Source organism: Neocloeon triangulifer, unplaced genomic scaffold (assembly GCF_031216515.1).
Source record: "Neocloeon triangulifer isolate White Clay Creek 2 clone unplaced genomic scaffold, ASM3121651v1 ptg000022l, whole genome shotgun sequence".
Lineage (NCBI taxonomy): Eukaryota > Metazoa > Arthropoda > Insecta > Ephemeroptera > Baetidae > Neocloeon > Neocloeon triangulifer.
The window spans coordinates 259,531-283,938 of NW_026775562.1; the positions used below are offsets into that span (position 1 = coordinate 259,531).

At 33.2% G+C, this 24,408-nt stretch overlaps 1 protein-coding gene across 1 annotated transcript in view; it reads right to left on the minus strand.

Moving 5' to 3' along the window:
* LOC132204123 (tyrosine-protein phosphatase Lar-like) overlaps positions 1-24,408 on the minus strand; it is a 116,271-nt gene that overhangs the window by 11,981 nt on the left and 79,882 nt on the right. The window contains exons 6-19 of the mRNA XM_059632400.1: positions 22,399-22,468; positions 18,532-18,596; positions 15,887-16,186; positions 12,888-13,070; positions 10,677-10,787; positions 8,777-9,043; positions 7,339-7,620; positions 6,264-6,287; positions 6,105-6,205; positions 5,570-5,765; positions 4,513-4,646; positions 2,903-3,053; positions 2,533-2,654; positions 1,709-1,889 (exon numbers count right to left, since the gene is read on the minus strand). Of these exons, the coding sequence (XP_059488383.1) occupies positions 1,709-1,889; positions 2,533-2,654; positions 2,903-3,053; positions 4,513-4,646; positions 5,570-5,765; positions 6,105-6,205; positions 6,264-6,287; positions 7,339-7,620; positions 8,777-9,043; positions 10,677-10,787; positions 12,888-13,070; positions 15,887-16,186; positions 18,532-18,595 (2,116 nt within the window). The 5' untranslated portion in view covers position 18,596; positions 22,399-22,468. The remainder of the gene's footprint in view (positions 1-1,708; positions 1,890-2,532; positions 2,655-2,902; positions 3,054-4,512; positions 4,647-5,569; positions 5,766-6,104; positions 6,206-6,263; positions 6,288-7,338; positions 7,621-8,776; positions 9,044-10,676; positions 10,788-12,887; positions 13,071-15,886; positions 16,187-18,531; positions 18,597-22,398; positions 22,469-24,408) is intronic.

Below are 24,408 nucleotides of genomic sequence, written 5' to 3' on the forward strand. Positions count from 1 at the left end.
ACCAATTAAATTTTGAATCTTAAAAGTTCTCACTTTTTTAAAACAAATGAGGTATTCAGAACACTATTAATTTAACGAGTTTGAACAAAATTTAAAAAAAAAATGTAAAAATTACGTTATTTTTTTTTTAATGAATTTTTTTCGGAGAGGGTAATGGCTTGCTTTAAATGCATTTTTGTCTCTGTGCGTGGAATATTTTTATTTTTATTTTACTCTAGCCCTCTCCATTACGTTTTTCCAACACAATTAAAACTGAAAACCGAGCAAACAAACAATTAGCAAACGAGAAGCCGAGCGAGCCGCATTACTCGCACGGAGCAGCTTTTTACTCCGCGCAGCCGACGGCAAAAAGCAGGCCATTTGTCCGGGCAAATTCGCTGTGCAAATATAGCAAACACGTCGACAAGCCAAGAGCACAAAACAAAAGGCTCGTCGGCTGGTAATTAAAGAAAATAATTCGCCTCTGGTGCGCAAACACTGATGGCTGCGCCGGCAAACATGTCAAACACAACATCCGTTTGCTCATTTTTTTTCTTCTTCATTTTTTAATTTTCACCCGGCGAAAATCTAGAGCTGTCTTTCGAAAAACCAGAGAGGAAATTCAAGCCGACGGCATTTGAATACCACCCAAAAATATACATATTGCTAAACGACCAAAAAACAAAAATCCACACAAAAATAGTGGCATTTTTTTTTCTCTGTCTAGCACAAAAAACACACAAAAATTGCAAAAATTGTTGGTACTTACTGCGTACTATCGAGTAGCAGAACCACATTAGCAGTCAAAAAATAGGGGACAAAAATCAGTTTTTTTCCAGTCAAAATGCAAAATTTGAAAATTTCTCGGGTATTTTTTTGGGGGAGAGTGTAAAAAATTCTGCTCGTGTGTAGTTCGGTATTCAAACGGTGCCGTTTTTCTCTTGAAAAATTATATTTATGATCCGTATAAAGTGTGCGATAAAATTTGATAAGTGCGGAGTGCGGATGGTGCGTCAGTCAAAAAGGTGCTTGACACACACACATTAAGCATGCAAAGTAGTGCGCGGCGTTGTTTGATCGAATATATTATGTTTGTATAATATAATGAAATGTGTATTGTGTTTCTGTTCAAATATTTGTCTGGACTGGTTCGGTTTTTGTTTCATTGGTGTAGAAACGGACATGTTTAAAATTCAATAAAATTAGAAAAAAACATTAATTAGAACTTTCGTGGCTATTTTAATAAAAAAATTAATCTTTTAAAATTGAAAAGGCAATTTATATTTACTTTAAATTAATAAATTCAATATTTTTAACATAAATTGCTGGATTTATTATTATTTATTTTTAAAAATTTAAAAAAGTCATAAAATCCAAATTTAATATAAAATTGAAAAAATATAAAAATTTCCGTTTCTTAAAAACCTGGATCGTAGAATAAGTTTCATGTATAGTGTTTTTTCTCTGATGGAATTAATTGTGATGGCACCTGCTTTTTTCCTTCCTAAACCAATTAGAATTCATGTTCAAACGCCCGAATCTGCCGTCGCCACGTGGCAGAAAAACGGAGTGTTTGCAATTAACGCAAACACACACGTCCGTCTGACATTGGGAGCAGAGGCGACAAAAAATTGCTGAAAGCGGACGGTTTAAATGTATTCACAAGGGAAAATGAGAGTGTGAGTGGGCTGTGTGTGTGTGTGGACGTGTGGGATGGAAACGAACGCACCATCTTCGTCAGTGCGCACCACCACCGGAGACGTGGGCGAGTTGTCACCCATGCTGCTGCCGGCGGTCACCCACACCCGGTAGTCGGTCCACTTTTTCAGCTCGTCCACCAGCACGTCGGTTTTTGACGAATTGACGGTGATGGTCATTGCTTCCGAGTCCGGTCGCGAGTGCTCGACCACCTGCTCGCAACAAGTTGGTTTCGAATTTTCAATTTTTTTTTTTAAATTAACAATTTTTTACTCGGTTATAAAAAAAATTTTGTTTAAAAATTAATAGTTTTGATGATTTTAGAAGATTTGGTTAATTTTATAGCAATATTATATAAATTATGTTTCTTAATTCTTTTAAAATTTAAAAACTGCGCACAATTTTCAATGATTTCATTAAAGGCTTCAGTTAAGATTTCCAATCTTGAATTTGAGAGAAATAAAATTTTCTTGACAGAAAATATAATTGTAAGCCACACTGCTGATTTTTAAAATTAAGGGTTCATCGAAAATACAAATTTTCCAGCTAAAGGCATTTTAATTTGATCCTCTCATGTCTAGAAATTTTTCCACTCTTTGATTTGTTTTAATCCCATGAACTCCTGTTTTATTCTTTATTATTGTTTTTGATAACTTATTTTAAATTCGTCTTAAAGATTTGGTTTTTCTTTCAAATTCAAGAATATTCAAGAACCATTTAGCAAAATTAAAATTAAACAAATTTATTAAATTTCCACAAACTATTAGGATTTTCTTTCAATTTTCGCGATAGATTTTGATTGTCATCAAATAAAATTGTTTCCAAAATTTTCAGAATGGTGAACAATTTCCTTGCCTGAATCTTGTAGTAGTAAATCCTTCCAGGTCGTTTATCCTGCGGGGGCGGCTTCCACCTGACCTTGATGGCGCCCGACCCTTCGGCCACGGCCGTCAAATTCTGCGGCGGCAATCCCTGCACTAAATTCACCCAAAAAATAGCTTCTTTTTTTCTTAGAATCTCGCGGAGAAATTTTCTCTCCTCTTAAAATGCCACTCGTGCCAGTCACTTTCGAATAAGAATTAATTTGTTGTCGCGGAGAATTTGTGTGTCATGATTTGAAAATTGGTTTCGTTTTGAGTGCTGGAGTGCGAAGAAGTGCTAACACAAAGTGCATTTTTTTGGTCATGCGTGCTGCAATTACCTGCGCTCTCGGTTCGATTCTTACCGTATTGTTTGGTTCGGACGGGGGTTGGGCTGGTGGTCGCACCCTCACCTCGTTGCGAACGGGCTGCCAGCCACACATAGTACATGGTGTTCGGGTAGAGTCCGGTCAGGGTGTAGCTCTCACTTACAGGAATACGTCTGTGATGCTTTTCCTAATAAAAAAATTAAAAAATGAATTAAAAAAACTTCATTTTTTTTTAAAATGGTTGATTTCAAATACATAACCCCCCCCCCCCAAAATAAAGATAAAAAATCCAGAGATAAAAAAATTTGGAAGTGAAGAAATCAGGTTTTTCCTCATTTTATTCAAAACAAAACAGCTCTATCAGTTTCGGTCACAGTCTGCAACCCTTTTTCATACAAAAATCAGCAAAAATTGAAAAAAAAAAACACCTTTTTATAAAAAAATTCAAAATCCTAAAACTTTCAATGCTTCACTTCCACGATAATCTCCTTGTGTGTCAATTTCTTGTAATTAAATCAAATCTGTCTGGGTTTTTTATAATAAAATTATATTCTGTTCGGCGTCTTTTACAATATGAATGAAAATAAAATTGCTCATATAGACCTTATAAATGGGCCCTTAACATTTTGACCTCTATTCAGGTCAGTTGAATCACAAGACCAGCTTTTTTTAAATTTATTTTTGAGGTGTGCCTGTTTTGAATATATAAAAAATTAATTTTATAAAATTTAAACAAATAACCTAATTAAACATACAAATTATTTTGCCTAAAAATGTTTTAAAAAATTGTTAAATTCAATAAATTTGTACAAACAAGATTATTGGAATTTTTAACAAGCTTAAAATTAAACTTTTGAATCTGGTTTAATCTTGTTATGAAACTGTCAAGAAATAACATTATTCGCCCCATTTGAAGTTCAAAAGTCTGACGTTGTTCATATTCTGACATTTGCCGACTGATGAAGTGGAAGAAGATTTTCAGCAGCGAAATTCGCTTTTGCGCTTGCTTTTCATTTACTCTCAGCAAACAGCCCTGAGCGATGCCTCCGCTCGCGAGTCAAGCAAAACTAATTTTCATTTGCTTGCAGTCTGTTGTATAGCGAGCTAGATTTTTATTTAATTTCGCCTCTCACTCTTCAAAGGGTCGACGATGAGGAGGTGCCGGACGGGAAACTAATTGCCATTCGCAAAAAAGCAAAACTTCAAAGACCAAAACAAGCCGCTCTGTAGTAAACAAGAGCGTTTTTCTCGCTGCCAAACGGTGATAAAAAAAATATAATAAAAATCAAATTTATGACAAATTCACTTTTTCTAAATTAAGGTACATTTAAATTTTCTAATTCATCTCAAATCCTCTTTTCCAATTTACCCTAAATTGGAAAATTCTTTTTCACCCTAATTCAGCTTTATCAGATTTATTACAAATTCACTTTTTCTAATTCAAGGTACAATGACTTTTCCTAATTTATCTCAAATTATCCTTTTCTGATTTATACTTAATTTGCTTTTTCAAATATAGCTCAATTCTTCTTTTTAATTTGCCCTCTTCAATTAATTAACAGCAGTTCCCAACGGACAACCCTGCCACTCTGTTATTTTTTTGCGTTCAAATGGGGGAAAAAAAATATAATAAAAATCAAGCGTACCTCTGCGTAGGTGTCGTTCCAGTACAACTCGTAGCTGACGATGTTCTCGCCTGCGTGTACCGGTCTGTTCCAGTGCAGAACAAAGCTTGTCTCGCCAATGTCCGTTGCTCGCAAATTACTCGGCTGACTCGGCACTGAAAAAAGATAAAATAACGAGAACCATTCAAAACAATTGGCAGGGATTTTTATGGCGAATTAGAGAATTCAAACACACGACTGACTGTAAATAAAAAAGTCAGCTGATTTTTGAGGCAAAGATTTTTATTAATTTAAACTCCAACTCAACATGTAATTTATTAGATCTATCTGCATGAAGAAATTACTTTTCAATCTCTTTGTTAAATATTAAAAAAAAAAAACAGAATTAGCAAAATTTAAGAATCTGTAAAAATATTTAATTGTTTCATTTTTAGCAAAATCTTTGAGCCTTTTTATAAAAAAATTCAATGTTTTCCTCCCAAAATTTTTCGTGATGCAAAGTTATTGAAAAAATTGAACAAAAAACAGCAATAATGATAATTTATCAAATTTAATTAAAATCTTTTGCTCTTTTCTACTGATTGTAAAATTTGGACGATCAGCAATTTTTCGGAGCTTTCAATAGACGCATTTTTATCAAAGCTGCCCAAAATTTCAAGTTTCAAGGCGATTGACATGAGCTTAAAATCGTGTACAAACGTATAAAATGAAAAAAAAAACCCTAAAAACAAGCTTAGACCATGCTTAAATTAATTTAAATACGATAAATTTTGACTCATCGCGTTTCTTTCTGAATTTCCAGTCACTATCTGTTTTGTCCCGAAACATAACAATATTGAAAGGTGGTAGTTAAGTAAAAATTAGCTACGATTTAAACCAATAAACCATGGGTTTGCTTATTTTCTTTGCTTTTAAATGGAAAAAATTATTAGTTATTTGAGTTGATTTTTACTTAATAACTTTCTTCACCAAATTAATAATAAAAAAAAAAAAAAAAACACCTTGAAACTATTCCCAAAAAAATAACTATTTTCACAACCTTAATTGAAATAATAAGATTAGATTTGAAATTCTTTACCTCCTTGCTGCGTTTTGACATGCACCGGCGGCGAGAGCGGTCCAGGACCCACATTGCTGATGGCCTGCACCCGAATGGTGTAAATGGTGTGGGGCGTGAGCTCGCTGATGGTCGTTAGCTGGTTGTTGTCCACCATCTGCGACTGCCAGTTGGCCATCACTTGGCCTGGATTCGTCGTGTAGAAGACCTTGTAGCCCTGCCAATCAGTTAATAAAAAAGTTGCGCTCGGAACTTCTTGTCAAGAGAGAGAGACGAGGGTTCTCGCATTTCCGCTCTCAACTTTCTAACAAGCTCGATATCGATTGCAACGCGTCTCTTACTTAATTGCGGGTGCACGTAACTCGCAGCCCGAAAATTTATAACCCTTGGCGTACAAGCGAGCGAGCGGAAAGTGGCAAGTCTGGTGTTTGCGAGAGAGAGAAAGTCGTGCATCCTCGAATTGCGCACATAAATTACCGCCAACTTTCTTTGAGAAGTGCGCCGCTTATTTGATTTATATGTGTGCGAGTATGGAAGGCGAATTTCGCTCTCTTACCGTGATTTGGCCGTTTGGAGTGTCAGGCTCGTCCCACTGAATTACCATCGTGCTCGAACTTAATGGCCGCACCATCACGTTTCGCGGGGCACTTCCAGGCTCTGAAAATCAAAATTTTTTGTTTTTCACAAAGAACATTCAAAACAGGACAACACTTACTTGTTCCAAAACCAGATGAATCACCTAAAAATTAAAAAGAATTGTAATGATTTGTTGTTTTTTGGTTTTTAAAATATTTGAAAATTAAAAATTAGTTTAAAGTATTGCTTTTAGCCTTTTTTATGGAAATTTAAAAAAAAAAAAACATACACAAAATGTAGTTAAACCTAAATAAGAGAAACTTGAATTCTCACAATCACCTTAAATCTCCTGTTTTTGAACAAATAATAGCAGATTTTTTTCCCTTAAATGAACTTTTTTTGAGGTTTTTCATCTTTAATCGTTTAAAATTCAAGTTAAATTTGATATAAGATGACAGTTTTATAAAAAAATGCAAAATTTTGAAAAAAAAAAAATGTTGCCTCAAAGCGCCTCTGAAAAGCTACAAAATGATAATCTCTGATCTTTTCAAATTGCAGTAAAATTTTCAATTAAAAAATCACCTAAATATGCACTTATTTCACACGAATAATATCATTTTACCCAAATGCACTGATTTTGGTAGAAAAATATAAGAAAATATATTCAAAATTCAATTCTATCTATCTTAAGATTTCAATCTTATTGTTAGTTGAGAAATAGAAATTTGTTGAATGATTTTCGAAGCAATTCTTTTCTTTTTAACAATTATCATTACTTGAGACTCCAACCTAATAGTCGAAAAGTTTCTTTTTGGTCTCTAAGCTAATAATTACGTGATTATAATTTACTTTTTCTCTTTCATAAAAAAATTCTAGAATCTCACCCGAAAAGCTGCTCAACATGATTTGATTATTTTAATAAAGATTTTACGATTTTATTTTAATATTTAATTCATTTTTTCGCCTCAAAAGTATATTTTGCAAGAGAGAAAAAGCATTAAAGGTCGCCATCCAATTTAGAGCAGGCACAGGAGCGGAATTCGCGAATCAAAAGCTCGCTCTGCCTTTGGCGAAAAAGAGCAAAGAAAATTTTTCCCCTCACGCCCGCACACTAAGTGCCAGCAGCGCGCGACAGAGAAAAAGGCGTCCGACTGAAAGCGAAACATCAAAGGCCTCGTCATTTCTTCTCTCTTGTTTAAACACGGCAGCCGTACCTGTTTCTCCGGTGGTGACGACGGCCGGGTCGCTGGGGACGCCGCGACCCACGGCGTTCACCGCGATCACATACAACTCGTACTCGGTGTACGGACTCAGGCCGCGCACCGTGTAGTACATGGTGATGACGCCTGAGATCTCCGAGAAGGCCTGGTTCGCGAATTTCGGCTTGTATTGGATCACGTAGTACTGGATCTCTTCCTCCTCGGGGTAAGTCCACGCCAGCCGCACCGCCGTCGCGCCCACCTCCAGCACTTTGACCGCCGGCGCCGTAGGAAGGGCTGAAAAGAAAAAAAAAACAACATTCAGTTTATATTCAAATGGTTAAACAAATATTAATTTTGTTTGCTAAAAGAAAAATATGAATATTTCTGTTTTAGAAATTTTCAATGATCCTATACAATTTAAATGTCTATGAAAGCATTTTTTTTTCATAATTTTTAAATTTTTACGCAGCGGACAGAAAAATATTATATTTTTTTCCGTTAAATTTAATGTATAAGAATTGAGGAAATGAAGAAGTCGGGCTTGTCCTCGTTGTAAAAAATTTGTTTTTATTTCAAAAACAAAATGGTTCTACCAGTTTCGGTCACGGTCTGCGATCCTATTCCATGAGCAAGAAAAATTACAAAAAATCAGCAAAATTGAAAAACAAAAATTAAAATTGATGGCATCAAAATCTAAAGATTTTTTTCTTTCATGCTGATCTTATTTCCTGGATTTGATTTACAGATTACGATTTCAAACTGTTAAGGAAAATTAAATTGGTAAGGTTGGCAAATAGTTAAATAAAATTAATAAAACAATTCAACGTTTCTTTGTGTCGGAAGTGACTGTAAAAATCCAAAATCAATGCACCAAATTGTCCAACAACTTGAAAATAAAGTTTAAGTTTAATGATTTGAAAGGTCATACTCACTTTTTTTTAGAACAATGCAAAAAATAACTTAATTGAACTTAATATTATTGTTCTTTAGCTATTGGGGGATCAATTTGATTGGTTAATTAAATCTGGGCAAATCTTCAAAATTATAAATTATTAAAATTAAATAAAAAATGTGCGTTTTTTTAAAATTAAAAAAAAAACCTTGTTTCAAATTACAAAAAGATCCGCGCTCTGTGTTCTAAATCCTTAAAAAAGAGGAAACAATCAGGCAAATATAAATATTATATTTTTTGGTACTTAAAGCGTTCATGGTTCAAATGTTTGACAATTTTATATATTTTTGTGTTACAAAAAAGTTAATTCTCTTTCGACCCACCCACTTTTCAGTCGACTACCATCGTGTATTTTTGCAAATAAAAATTTGGCTTCACAGTCAAGAGTCTGTGGGCAGCACTGCTCGAAACTTACTCCGCGAGCAAACACGTCGGCTTTAATTAAATCGCCGCGCCAAGCACGGTTTATTTTGTCCAAAATGACTACTTTTTGTTTACCTTGCACTTTGATCATGGCGGGCGCTTCGATCGAGCCGAGGGCGCTGAGGGCGACGCACGTGTAGTTGGCCGACTGGCGGATGTCCTTCAGGTGCAGGATGTTCTTGCCCACGGGCTGGTGCGCATTGATCTCCTGCTTGCCCTGCAGCCACATCACGTGCGGCATTGGCGACCCGACGGCCACGCACGTCACGTTCAAGTCGGCGCCCAACATCACCTCGTACAGCGGTTTCGGCCGAATCGTGAACATCGGGAACACCCTGCGAACTGATTTTACGGATGGAAATTATTCAAAGAGTAGTTTTATTGAATTTAATTCAATAAAAAAACTATAATTTTTTTATTTCAAAATATAATATAATATTAATAACTTACACCAAAACGTACAATTCATTACAATTCAATTGAATAGTAAATTTTTATAAAAATCAATCAACTGGATTTTTCGCTCAATGAAATTTGGACTTATTATCCACCAATCTGTGAATGAAATCTCTTGAAACTTTTGAAAATTATCTTAAATTTGCTTATTCTTTTTACCCTAATTTAGCTTTATCAAATTTATGACAAATTCACTTTTTCTAAATTAAGGTACATTAACTTTTTCTAATTCATCTCAAATTATCCTTTTCCAATTTATGCTTGATTTGCTTTTTCTTTTTCAATATAAATTAGCTTTATCTGATTTATTATAAATCACTTTTGCTAATTCAAGGTACAAAATATTATCTTTTCTTTTTGCTCCTAAAAAAGTCGTCGATACACTTATGAAAAATGGGAAAATTCTGGTGAAAATAAAATACCAAAAATGTGATTATTATTTGTATCAAATTATGTGTTTTTAGGTGAAGATTTTCTGAATATATTCAAAATAAGTGATAAATTTAATCTCTAATCAGGTTATCCAAGTTAAAAGTATTTGTTAATTAATCTAATCGGTAAAAAAAATGTGTTAAATTTACTGATTTTCATCATACAGTGGTTTCGGCCGAATCGTGAACATCGGGAACACCCTGCGAACTGATTTTACGGATGCAAATTATTCAAAGAGTAGTTTTATTGCATTTAATTCAATAAAACTATAATTTTTTATTTCAAAATATAATATATAATATTAATAACTTACACCAAAACGTACAATTCATTAAAATTTAATTGAATAGGAAATTTTTATAAAAATCTATCAACTGGATTTTTCGCTCAATGAAATTTGGACTTATTATCCACCAATCTGTGAATGAAATCTCTTGAAACTTTTGAAAATTATCTCTAATTCACAAGATTTGCATAGAACAAGTTCAATTTTCCATTGAAATGCTTCACTATTTGCTGATAAAATGGCAATAATTGAAGGATTTATTAAAAATTAGGGAATAATTAATTGAAAATCTCAAAATCTTTGTAAAACAAACATAACTTTGTTTCTTTTTTCAAGTGTTAAAATCTGTAAATTTTTTGCTTCGATTTCCTAACAACTGCTCTTCACGTTTGCGTTGGAAAGCAAACAGTGCTGAACAGCGAGACAGGGTTTGGTTTGACAGTTTTATTTGAGCCGCAAAACAACACAAAACAAGCGGCGAGCGAGCGAGCAAAAGATCGATCAGTGACAGGTGACAGTGACGGAGAGAAGTTATTCGCGCGCAAGCAAGCCGAAGCTTTTTTTCAAAGAGTTTCAATAAAAAATGGGGCGCCCGTTGAAAAAGAGACACGCCATATAGATTTATTCGAAAGATGTCTTTTTCGCGTGGGACTCGTCCTTTTTTTTCTATCTCGGCCGAACGAGAAAAAAAGCTTTTTATTTTTTACATTATGTACCGGTTCAGCCGAGGGGAATATCATAATAAAAAATTCGTACGTAAATATAAAAGTAGTCTGTTGAGCGCTGCGAGCTACGGCCTACCTTTGACGTAGAGCATTGTGGGTTGAGAGTACTCGGTGCCGACATTGTTTTGGGCGATGCACTCGTACTTGCCCAAGTCCTCCTCTTCGCTGCTGCTGATTTGCAGTGTGCCTGAAAATATCGATCATAACATTTATTGTACGTCAATGGAGGCAGATATAAATTAGCGAAAGAAATAAATCCTTAATTTATAAATTTCTTTCTACAAGGAAAATTTTATTAATTCAATTTTTTCAGTCAAAAATGAGAATTTTATGGAAAAATGAATTTATTTAGAAGTTACAAATTTTAATGGTTCAAAAAACATAATTAATTGTTACACTTAATTGTTCAAGGTTTCAAGTGGTTTTATTGAACTTTTTCTCCAAAACTTTCCCAAAACTAAAGTTATACTTTAAGGGCAATTATTTAAGAAATTATCTTTCAACTGTAATATAAAGAAGCAAAATTATAATAATTAATTAATTAACATAAGCATTTCATCTTAATTTTGGACACATTAAACCAAACCTTTTTTTTAATTTCAATTTTTTTTTAGTTTTTTTTTCAAACAGTTTGCTAAATAAATTTACATTCTGTCATGATTGTTTTTCCATATTTTTTAATTTTAGGCAGCAGGGCATTGTTCACTATTAATACTGAAATCGACACATATTTTTAATTAAGAAAATAATTCACCGTCAACATTAGCACGTCGTTTCACCTGACAGCCGATCCAATAAATTTCAATATCCGAAAAGCGGAAATCTGGCAAAAAGTTTGGCGCACTGCAAATATTTTGACGTGTCGATAACAAAAGAGAATTTAACAGCACCCCATAGGCAGGCCGTTCGGACAAACAACAAACAAACGTTCGATTAAATATCAGGATTCGCTTCCATAAAAAATAAAACTCGCCATTATCGGCGCCGGCCGTAAAAAATAACAAAGCCCAAGAGAAAAAAGAGCTGCAAAAACTCGTTCCGTTGCGTTGAAACTTTAACGAGCAGGTAGAAATTAACTTATTTTTTTTCTCAGTCTCGCAATAAATAAAAAGTGAGGTCAACATTAAATTTTACTGCCACATAATTTACGAGTGGAATTAAATTACGTTATCATCAGCAAGTGGCCGTAAAGAATGAAGTTAGGCCGCCGGTCGGGCAGATAAATCATGCCGGTTGCATACTCTATGAAGTCGCAGGCGCCTTATCTTTAAAAGGGACCGGCGTACATTTGGCAACATCGCGCGCCCCGGGCTGTGACTGATGGCGAGAGAAGCATTCGCGCAGCTTCTTCTTTTTTTTTCATCCCGCCGGCGGTGCAGTAAGTAATCTTGCTTGAGATGGTTATTATGTATGCTGTGTGTTAGCATGCAAATTGTTTTCATTGCTGCGAGGCGAGAGATTGCGCTTGATGGTTGTAATTGAGCTCGCGGAGAGATTCATCGCGCGATGAGAGAGATTATTTTTAATGCGCGAGCAATTAAAAGAAATTACCAAGAGCTTGAGGGATGCTTAACAACGAGGGTGACGATGATTTCACACATAAACTGGGATTCTTAATCTGGATTCTGATTGCTGAATTAAACAGAGCTTAATTTTTTTTTTCACTAGAGGGAAGAGAAAAATAAATATAAAGGAGATTTGATTTTAATAAAAGATATCAATTTTATAAATAAATTTTAAGAAAATCTTTTTAAGAGATTGGCAAATTGATTATTACCTTTAATTTAGCAAATTTTTCTTTTTCAGAACAGAAATTCACAAAAATATACTGAAAATCTAAAACCCAAAAAAATTCAGGGTTCAGATTCATCTAAAATTGCCTATTTCAAATTTTTGTTAAACTTTTTGAACCTATTTCAACCTTCAATATCCAATTGATGCATTTTTCACTTTAATTAAATTATTTTAAATACAACTAAAATTACGACGTACAACGAAAACCACTCATATATCAGAAAAGGGAACTATTTAAAAAAATTTCTTAACAAAGACTTAAATTATCAAATAATTGTAAAATATTTCAGCTGAAAATAATCAACTATTCATCAAAAGTGAAATTTTTTCTAAACACCTCAAAAATACTCCAAAATAGTAAATTTTTTTCAACTGATTTATTCCATTTTTTTTTTTTTAAACCAGAACGTAGAATCTAATTTTTAAAATAACTATTTTTTAAATATCCATTAATATGAAAAAAAAATATTGTTAGTTGTTTCGCTAGACTTACCAGATTCCAGAATATTGTAGCGGGGGTTGCTAGTGTTGAGGGGCATCATTTCGCGCAGCCAAGTGACTAGGGGTGTTGGCGAGCCAGTGACGTCGCACGCCAGAACTGTTGCGTGACCCAATTCCACCACTTTGGTCGTCGGCACCTGGCCTATTTTGGGGAAGCCGCCCGGCAGTTTCTCGTCTGCGAAAAGCGATTTCGTCAACAACAATTAAACTGTTTTGTTATTATTTCGAGGAAGATTAGCAAAAGCAGATTGCGAGCATCACATCATAATAATAACAAGGCGGCGCTGCACAAAGGAAATGCAAATTTATGCGAAACAAGCTTTTCAACAATTGTAATTGTCTCGCTCGAACGAGAGTTGCGAATCCGTTGAATAAATTATCATGCAAATGAATCGCGGCGGCGGCGGCTCCACTCTGAAATTCAAATATGCTTTGCTGGATTTGGAGGAATTTACTCAAAAAGCTGATGATGTTTCTGCGTGTGATGCAGGCTGTGTGCGAAGATTACAATAATTTATGTAGTCTGTTCGCTGAAAACACAAGCATTGATAATCTGCTTCCTTTGAAATTGCGCCAAAAATGATTTTATTTAACTCAAAAGTGACGCGTAACCTAAAAATTAAATAATTAAAGAATATGATTCGTAAAAATGTTCCACAAATAAGAGTCTGAATTCCAAATTTGTTGTCATCTCGTTTCTGCAGAAACAAATTTAAACGTTTACTTTTATGGAAATTTATTTAAGTAGAGTGGTTTCTGTTTCATGAAGCAAACGACCAATAATGAAAGAGATTTGTTTGAATGAATAATTTTTAGAATTTCCAGCAAGGTTCCAAGATCGCCTAACATACTTTTATAGCAGAATTGAAACTTAAAACTCAAAATAATATTTTTGTTTTAACAATCTAACAATAAATATTGCGTTTTTTATTAATTTTTTATTCATTTTACATTATTTATTACCGGATTGACTTAATTTTTAACTTATAATATGTAATTATGTTATTATTTATAACTTTGTAATATTTTTTTAATTTAACTCAAATTAGCGTTATCCAATTTATCCTAAATTGGCAAATTCTTCTTCACCCTAATTTAGATATTTCAGATTTATTATAAATTCACTTTTTCTAATTCAAGGTACTTTTCCTCAAATAATCTTTTTCTGATTTATACTTAATTTGCTTTTTCAAATATAGCTCAAAAAGACTTTTTTTAATTATCTCAAATCCTTTTGTTCCAATTTATCCTAAATTCCTTACCTTAATTTAGCAGATTTATTGAAAATTTACTTTTTCTTATTTAAGGCGATTTAAGGTAAATTAACTTATTCTAATTCATCTCAAATTATCCATCCGATTTTCAATTAGAATTTTTAATTTATCTTAAATTTGCTTATTCTTTTTACCCTAATTTAGCTTTATCAAATTTATGACAAATTCACTTTTTCTAAATTAAGGTACATTGACTTTTTCTAATTCATCTCAAATTATCTTTTTCCAATTTATGCTTGATTTGCTTTTTCAAATATAGCTCAATTAGACTTTTTTTAATTATCTCAAATCCTTTTGTCCCAATTTATCCTAAATTCCTTACCTTAATTTAGCAGATTTATTGAAAATTAACTTTTTCTTATTTAAGGCGATTTAAGGTAAATTAACTTATTCTAATTCATCTCAAATTATCCATCCGATTTTCAATTAGACTTAATAATTTATCTTAAATTATCCTTTTCTGATTTATACTTAATTGGTTTGGGTATTTGTTTGCACTTGAAAATTTGCTATTTCAAATATAGCTCAATTAGACTTTTTTTAATTGTCTCAAATCCTTTTGTCCCAATTTATCCTAAATTCCTTACCTTAATTTAGCAGATTTATTGAAAATTTACTTTTTCTTATTTAAGGCGATTTAAGGTAAATTAACTTATTCTAATTCATCTCAAATTATCCATCCGATTTTCAATTAGAATTTTTAATTTATCTTAAATTTGCTTATTCTTTTTACCCTAATTTAGCTTTATCAAATTTATGACAAATTCACTTTTTCTAAATTAAGGTACATTGACTTTTTCTAATTCATCTCAAATTATCTTTTTCCATGTTATGCTTGATTTGCTTTTTCAAATATAGCTCAATTAGACTTTTTTTAATTATCTCAAATCCTTTTGTCCCAATTTATCCTAAATTCCTTACCTTAATTTAGCAGATTTATTGAAAATTTACTTTTTCTTATTTAAGGCGATTTAAGGTAAATTAACTTATTCTAATTCATCTCAAATTATCCATCCGATTTTCAATTAGAATTTTTAATTTATCTTAAATTTGCTTATTCTTTTTACCTTAATTTAGCTTTATCAAATTTACGACAAATTCACTTTTTCTAAATTAAGGTACATTGACTTTTTCTAATTCATCTCAAATTATCTTTTTCCAATTTATGCTTGATTTGCTTTTTCAAATATAGCTCAATTAGACTTTTTTTAATTATCTCAAATCCTTTTGTCCCAATTTATCCTAAATTCCTTACCTTAATTTAGCAGATTTATTGAAAATTTACTTTTTCTTATTTAAGGCAATTTAAGGTAAATTAACTTATTCTAATTCATCTCAAATTATCCATCCGATTTTCAATTAGACTTTTTAATTTATCTTAAATTTGCTTATTCTTTTTACCCTAATTTAGCATTATCAAATTTACAACAAATTCACTTTTTTTAATTTAAGGTACAATGACTTTTCCTAATTTATCTCAAATTATCCTTTTCCAATTATTCCTTATCCAATTAATCCTAAATTGGATAATTCTTTTTCGCCATAATTTAGCTTTAATTATTCAAAACAAAGTAACAACAAATGGATAAAATTCTTGTTTTTAATTCGCCCTCCTCAATTAATTAACAGCAGTTCCCAACGGACAACCCTTCCACTCTGTTATTTTTTTGCGATCAAATGGGGGAAAAAGCAGGGGTGAAAAGAGAGAATTACTCACTTTCGAGCACGGTGATGGATGCGTCGGCCGAGGTCTGCTCGCCGTTTTGCGCCTCGGCGACGCACTCGTACACGGCGTCGTCGCGCGCCATCCGGACCGGGTCGATGCGCAGCAGCAGACCGTCGCCGGCGGGAAATTCCTTGACCAGGTAGCGCGACTGGAAGTTGGAGATGCGTTTGCCGTTTTTCTTCCACGACAACACCGGCGGCGGCTCCGTCGGGGTCACGCGGCACCAAATGCTCGCAATCGCGCCCGCACGCACCGTTTGGTCCCGCGGGTGCACCGACACAGTCGGCGGCTCTGCAAAATATATGATAATAAATTGCCAAGTGCTCACTCGATAATTTCCACCTCGACAGATCCATAATTTGGATTAATAGCCTTTTTGAATTAAATATTACCTTAGTAATGGTCAAAAAAGAACTTAAATCATATATTAAACTTTCATTCCAAATTGAAATCCAGTTTCGTGGGTGAAATTCGTATATAATTTTTTACTTCATTGGTTTCTATGGTCATACGTTTAACAGCATTGCAAATTTAAATTCAAGTACAGAGAAATAATATATTTTATGCTGCCAAGCCCAAGATTTTTTTTTTTTAAATTCAATATCTTTTCAAACGTTCATCAATTAACTAATTTTCTCAAAACACTTCACTTTTAGCAATTTTTATTTAACTTCATTAAAGCGGTAAAAATAATTTATCCTATGTAATACTGAAAGCACTAAAAAAAATTCAATGTGGATTTCATAAAAACGTAATACTATGAAAGTTATAACAACACAACAACAGGCTGCTTTGATATACTTTTAAAATCCAGGATTTTGTAAGTTTATACTAAATAGAGAGAGAATTTGAAAATAAACAAATAAAATGTAATACAACAAATAAAATATGAAAATATAAAATAAAAAAAGTAATATTAAATTTAAAAAAATTCTTTTAAAATTAATATTTTATAGCAATCAAGTTTGTTTACTACTTTTTGCTGCGTTTTTTTTCTAAATTACTAAAATAGTTTAAGCGTTTTCTTTAAAATATATTCCCAATTTGATAATTTTTAATATTCTTTTACTTTTTTGAGAATTTAAAACCCAAAGAAACCACTCGAAACGGGAAATAATTAAATTAGTACTGCGACTAATCGCCTTGACGTGGAATTACGTTCCGAGACAACGAGATATTTGAGACAAAGCCGGTGTAAAAAAGTTAGAAAAATTCCTATCGTGATAATAAACAATTTTAATTGAGGGCGAAAATTTCCCAAAATTAAAATTCTTTAAAACCACCCCAATCTGTCCATATTGTTTTGTGCTGGACAGCTGTTTCGGCTATTGAAGCCTCATCAGCAGCACTTTGCCTAGCAAATCAAATTCCACCCGCAGCGAGCTGCGAGGAGATGTTGCTTTGCTCGGCGCACAAATACGACTGCGACTTCTTAGCAACCTGCAGGGAACGAAAAAAAGAGAGCTCGCGGCCTTTGCCAGCGAACCACCCCCTGGTCCGACTCTTTCTTCCTTATTTTCACAATGTAAAAATGTCTCATCTCAGGGTAGAGCGGCGGTCGCCACCCAAGCCACGCAAAACCGGAGTGATATTTTGCGCCCCAATTGATATATTTTATGCTGCCAAGCCCAAGATTTTTTTTTTTTTAATTTTTTTAATAAAATATATTTTCAAACTTTCGTCAATTAATTAATTTTCTCAAAACTCTTCATTTTTAGCAAGGTTTGTTTAACTTCATTAATTTACTATTAAAGCGGTAAATTAAATTATATTTGAAATAATTAATGCTACTATTTTTCACCGAATTCTGTCAATCAAACGAGCACAAAAAAGTTGAATGTAGATTTCATAAGAAAGTAAAACTATAAGAGTTATGACAACAGTCTGCTTGCATATACTTTTGAAATCCAGGATTTTGTAAGTTACTAAATAGAGAGAGAATTTGAAAATAAACAAATAAAATGTAATACAATAAATAAAATATGAAAATATAAAATAAAAAATAAATTAATAAATTTAAAAAAAAAATTCTTTTTACTTCAACTGTTACAATTAATATTTTGCAATCAAGTCTGTTAACTACTTTTTGCTGCGTTTTTTTTCTAAATTAGTTAAATTACTATGAAAGAGTTTAAGAGTTTTCTTTAAAATACATTCCCATTTTGATAATTTTTAATATTCTTATAATATTTACAAACATTCTAGGTTTTTACTTTTGGGGTCAGTTATCCTTTAATTTTCCCCCATTTTATAATGAGATTGTCCCACTAGTTAGGCTTTTAAAGTTTTATAAAAATTTGATAGAAAGTTATGCTTAGTATTTATTTATTTATATTTCATTGGGCATTTCAAAAATCAATCAATGCTTAACCGTGGCAGTTTGTTTTCCCAAAAAATATAATTAGCTTCAAAATTATTTACATACTGTACATTTTAAATGATTTTTAAATGTCAATAAAAAGTTAACGATATACAGTATATTGAGGACGAAAAACTGGACATTGAAAAGATTTTATTTTTCATTTAATCAGAGAATTTTTGCTTTTAAATATTACGTCCGTGCGGTTTTTAAAATTAAATAAATAAAATCTAATATTTATCTCTCATTTCCATGCAAAATGAGCTTTTTAACTCACCCTGAGCAAGTCCAGTGAGGACGCAGGCCCACAGTAGAGCGCCTACAAGAGCTCCACGGTGCATTCTGAAACAAAATCAATTTTCTTAATTGAATCCGAGGAAATCCGATTTACAAGTCAAGGACGAGTTGCTATCAAGAAGACACACTTCTTCGTGTGCAGCGAAATGGATCGCAACAAGTCACTTGGAAGGCAATTACACCCATTCGAATTATACGACATTCAAATTCCTCTCGTCTCTTCTCTCGCGATTCGATTCGCATACATAATCGCATTCCGACGAGCCCTAATTAGCCAGAGTCTCTCTCTCTTCGAATGGAGAGCGACGAGTGTTAAAAGCACGGTTTAATTTGCGTCAGAAATGAAGCATCTGCCAGTGACTGCTTCTCTCTCTCTCTCTTTCCTACGTGTGCCCCGCGTCTCTTTGTGTGCAATCTCGGAGCTTTCTTTGAGCCTCTCTCGATGCCGCCGACGAGACACTCTCGCAGATAAAAGCAGCTCGCTGAACCGTGATTGACAATTATCCGAGCGCAGCCTGCGTAAAACAAACTTAAATGAGCCCGTATGGAGAGAAAATGCCAAGACGAGAGCGTTTGTTTGTCTCTTCGGTTTTGCAATTGATGCCGCGACGAGAGAAACACATACAGAGGCAAAGAATGGCCTCGAAATTTTCATCTGACTGCGTGCAACTTTGAAGACGCAATTGTTACAACAACAATGGTAAAGGCAGTTGAACCAAAAGGATATTCACATAGTGGAAAGTTGTCCTTAGGATCTAGAAATGGTATAAAATTGATTTAATATTAATAGGGAGATATTCTCTTGACTCGGTTCTTCCGGCATTGAAGATATTTAAATATATGATTTTTTGAGAAAATTAAATTAAATTGATATTTAAATTTGACTGAACTTAATCATCATATAATAAAAAAAGGATTAATTATTGAATTTTTTGGTTCAAACTATTTTCTTGGCCACATTTTTTAATGAGCTAAAAAAAATGTCGTTTTTCGAAGTAATAAAATTTTTCATCAGCACATAAAACATTTTTCCAATATAAGGTATTTTTTCTAATTTTTTTTTCTCATTTGACCTAAATAAGCTAATTCTTTTTCATCTTAATTTAGCTTTATTAGATTTATTAAAAATACACTTTTTCTAATTTGAGGTAGATTGACTTTTTCTAATTCATTATAAATTATCTATTTCTAATTTAAAATAATTTTACTTTTTCAAATATATTGCAATTTGACTTTTATAATTTATCTTAAATATGCTTTTTCTGATTTATCCTAAATTGGCTAAATCTATTTTACCATAATTTAGCCTCTCAGATTTATTCAGATTTATTAAAAATTCACATGATTTTTTGAGAAAATTAAATTAAATTGATCTTGACATTTGACTTCACTTAATATGTTCAGTTATTAAAAGTGGTTCAGAATAAAAAGGTACGTCAGAAAAAGAAGAGAGTACATCAAATTTTCCCACAAATATTTGAATCTTGACTTAAAAAAAAAAAAAAAAAAACATGAATTCCAAGCGAAGTGATCAAAATTTTGGTTGCAAATTTTATTCTCTTATCATCATATAATGACATTGTGAACCAAAAATTTAGGCCAATTTGCGGTTAATCATTCGCGAACGGTCGCAGATTGAAAATTTAAACATCATAATTTTGAATATTTTTATTATTTTTACAATTCCGTTTTCGAAGTTTCCATGCAAATAAAACTTGAAATTTACTGTGCCTTCTTGAGCAAATAGGATTAGGCGCCATTTTTCTCTTTAAAATTTACTTCCTCCCTCAAAACTCCATCTGCCTTTTATTCGAAAATCTTTCAAACTCATTCCACAAGTTCAGTTTGCTGCTTTTCGGCAAAAAGCAAATCACCGAGGATAGTAAAATGTTAAAGGCAGCGAAAACGGCACACAAAGAACAGGGCTTTTCCCGACTGGGGCCAGGCGCTCTCCGGGGAAATTTCACTTGGCAAACTCGGTCCGACGACTCCTCGTACAGATGATTTCCAACTTTCAGATACAAAAAATCGCCACCGACTGCCAAAAGCAATAAGGAGCTGCCGACGGCGCATTGCTCAACGTCACTTCTCGGTCTCAGCCGGGCTTTTTGCCGACCGGTTTTTGCCCTCTCCATTAAAAAGTCACTTTTTGCAGTTCGGCTGGACGGATTGACAGATGGTTTGATCGCTGCGAGCAATTTGCACAGGCTTTGCCGAAAGTGGGTCGGATTAAATTATTTAACGCCTTCAGTTTCTCTTGTTCGTAGCTGGGAAAATAATTCTGAACGGTGGCGCGGCTAATGGGTATTTACGGATGGGTGAATTGCTGTTTATAGCCTCGGGCCGGAAGGTTTATCTCTTTCCGCGGGTAGGTAGGTGGCAAGCGGAAAATGTGCTGCACGCACAACAGACCTAACGAATTTAACGGCTACGCAATTTGGCGCTAATTAATTCGCCTCTCATTTTGCGTGTTTATTAGATTTTGCCTCTAAAATTTGCTTTGTGTCCTCAAGGTGTTTATTCTATTAATTAACTGTTTGCAAAACTGCTGAAATAAATTATGCAAATTTCGGCGTAACTTATAAAAAAAGCATAGAAAATTCAAATAATGTCAACAAAAAAAATAATGTGAAAATTATAAATAAAGAACAATTTAAATTTTGTAGAATTTCACGATCGAGGATTCATGGTGATTTTATTTAGTTTAAAGTCGGTTTTGCGAGTTGTTTATTGTTTAAGAAAAATAATATCTTGCTCTACATGTTTCGGCTGCAGCCATAATTCATAAGCTGTGAAATTATTTTAACAAGAATTAGTACAATAAATAATTTTCTATTTTATAAAAATATTTTACTTTCGAAGTTTCGAAGTAACAATTTTCAGTGACAATTTATTTTAAGTAATATTCCTTCACAAAACAATTTTTAACGCAAAATATAACATTAAATTCAATAATTTTCCATATTAATTAATTTATATAATAATTTTAGTAAGAATATTTTGAGCATTTCTCGGCGGTGGGCGAGAGAAGGCCAAATTATTTTTTGGTTCGTTTTTCAGTTTTCAGGTAAAATATATTTTGTGGAAATGCAGCTGAAACATGTAGAGCAGGATACTGTTTTTTGATTTTAAACAACTCACAAAACCATCGAGGAAAAGCCGACTTTTAAATTGGTTTTGGTTTCGAATTTATTTTGAAATTTTAGCACTGTCATTAAAATGTAAATATATTTTTTTAATTTGTTGCACTTAAATATTGTTTCTTATTAATGTTTTCTGGAAATTACGCTGCATGAGTTAAATAAATTGAAGTTAAACTTGTTGTTTTGAAACGTCTAACAATTTGTGCTACTATGTTGTTGATTTGTCTACATTTTGCAGTTATTTGTTTCCCCATCATAGCAAAAATTAATGAATTGTGCAATTCCAACGAAGTCTCATGCGAATTTTGATGCGAAAAATCAGGTCAAAACTGAGAGTTCCATTATCATTTCGCCATCAACTCACGCGAGAATAACTCCCATCACTCAGCCGACTAATCTGCCAAGAGCAACAGTAATGAAAAGCCAAACAAGAGAAGACGAAACGGGAAATAAATCTCATCCACTCTTGGGTAGGAAATAGATTACACCGTGTGTATATATATATAAATTTTCAACGGATCGCGAGTTTTCCCAGCGGAGCGAGCAGAAAACTGACAATGAGAGAACGACAGAGAAAGAAGCGCCGCCGGCCTCCCGGTGGACATTCGTTTGTCCTCGCTGGCTCGGACGGCCGGTGGGCTTTGCTTTGGCGCAGATTGACAGGGGGATTATCGCGAGAGTTGGTTCTGGACTCAATGGCTCACCTCTCGGCTCAGTCTTGGTCTCTTCAGCAACGGAAACTGCAGTAGGCGCCGACAACAGCAAATCCCATGCCTGCAACAATCGACGCACAATTAAAGGCTTTCGTTTGGTCAAACAAAATGACTCTGGTTAGAGAGTAAACAAATTTTTATGAAATATGTGAACTCTGATGGAAAATAATTGGGTGTTTTAACAACTTTCATTGGCATCGTCAAATTTTAAACAATTTATGTTGGTTAAAATTTCAATTTTTCTTTTACAACAATCGCAAACATTGATTCTATATTTTTGTAAAGATTATTTTTCATCATTTTAATAGCAGGAATCCTGAATTAAAATAATATTTTATTTAAATATTCCCTTCATTTTTCTTAACTGTATTTTTTTTTTATCTACATTTGTATTTGGAACATACAATTCTGTAATTAAATCAAGAAAGTATGGCTATTGAGGAGTGAATAATGAGGAATTATTAACTGAGCTTTCGTCACTGAGAAAGTTGGTAAATATAAAAAATAAAACCGGTATATTTCTCAGTGAGGAAAATCCTAGTTCATTAATTTAATGTAATTAAGAATTGCATGACTGCATGAAGCCAATGATAGAAGGCTTAAATTGTTTTTACGGGTAATCCAAGTGGATGTGACAAGTTCTAGTTGAAAATTAAAATAAATTTAACCGACTTTAAACTGGTTATATAAAAATTGTAATATAATAATTAGTTATTTTTACTAGAATTTTATACTTATTTTTGTTTAATTTTTCTCAATATACTTGGTATTTTAAAAATAATAATAATAATATTATAAATATTAATTTTATTCTTGGTATTGATATTGCAAAATTAGTTTTCAAAGAAACTGTTCTGTATATTATTGTAAAAGGTGCAAAAAACTTAATTAATTTTAATATTTGTCATCCCAATATTGTCATATATTAATTAATTTTTTTTATTAACTTTAAATGTTAGAATAAGTTTTTATAAGAAATTTGTTAAATATGTGATCACTACATTTCCTTCCCTATTAGAAGAAACCCATAGGCCATGATAGATTTTTCCAAACAACTTTTTATAACGCCTAATTAGAGCCAATTTTAATTTAATGTGATTTAATACTCCGTTTATTAGAAAAGCAATCATCTCTCCTTTCATTGCGGCCCATAATCGCCAGCGCTCTGGAGAATACGTCTGCCAATAATTATACTGCAATCTGCCTGCGAGCGAGCAAAACCTTGAATGCAGTATCTTATATTTAAGCTTTTACTGCAGCCCGAGCAAAATGAACAGAGTCTCTCTCTCGTTCCCGTTACGTTTTATTATTGGGGCGAAAAGGAAAAGAGCTCTTTCCGTCCGCGTGTGCATGCAGAACAGGCTCTTTTCAGCAAAGCTTTTCTCCTGCCGAGTTGCGAGAGCTGCGGTCGGCATTAGTGTGAGAGGATCTGCCCGAAAGCGCCGCCGCATACTTTCGCATAGAAACCGCACGCCGAGTGCGTTTTGCGGAAGCAAAACTTCCATCGCTCTCTCACTGCTTTGGCTGTTGCGGCGGAAATGGGTCATCGCGAAATCGCCCAGCGGCGCTTTGAGGCAAAGTTATTTACTAATTGAAGTCAGATGTTGTTCCCAAACTTTGCAAATTGCCCGCCGCAGAAGTCGACTCTTGGTAGTTTGTTGATTTAATTTCTGTTTCCTTGTTTTCCTCGTAATAAAGTTTGAGGGGAATTCCAGGGAATGATATTTACAGAATGGGAAGTAATTTTTTATATTAAAATAAGCCCGCTTAAAATTTCAATTCAAAATAAAAAGGTAAAATTTTATTTAATAATCTATTATAAAATATTCTCAAGGTCTGCTGTCTATCACTGTCTATTGTAAGTGATTCAGGTATCTCATTTCAGGGCTCCACCGCTAAGGACTAAATTGAGCATGTTATTCTGATAACTAATAATTTTTTATTCAAATATAAATTTTTAAGACATTTTTAATTGATCTCAAATCGGCATTTTCACATTTA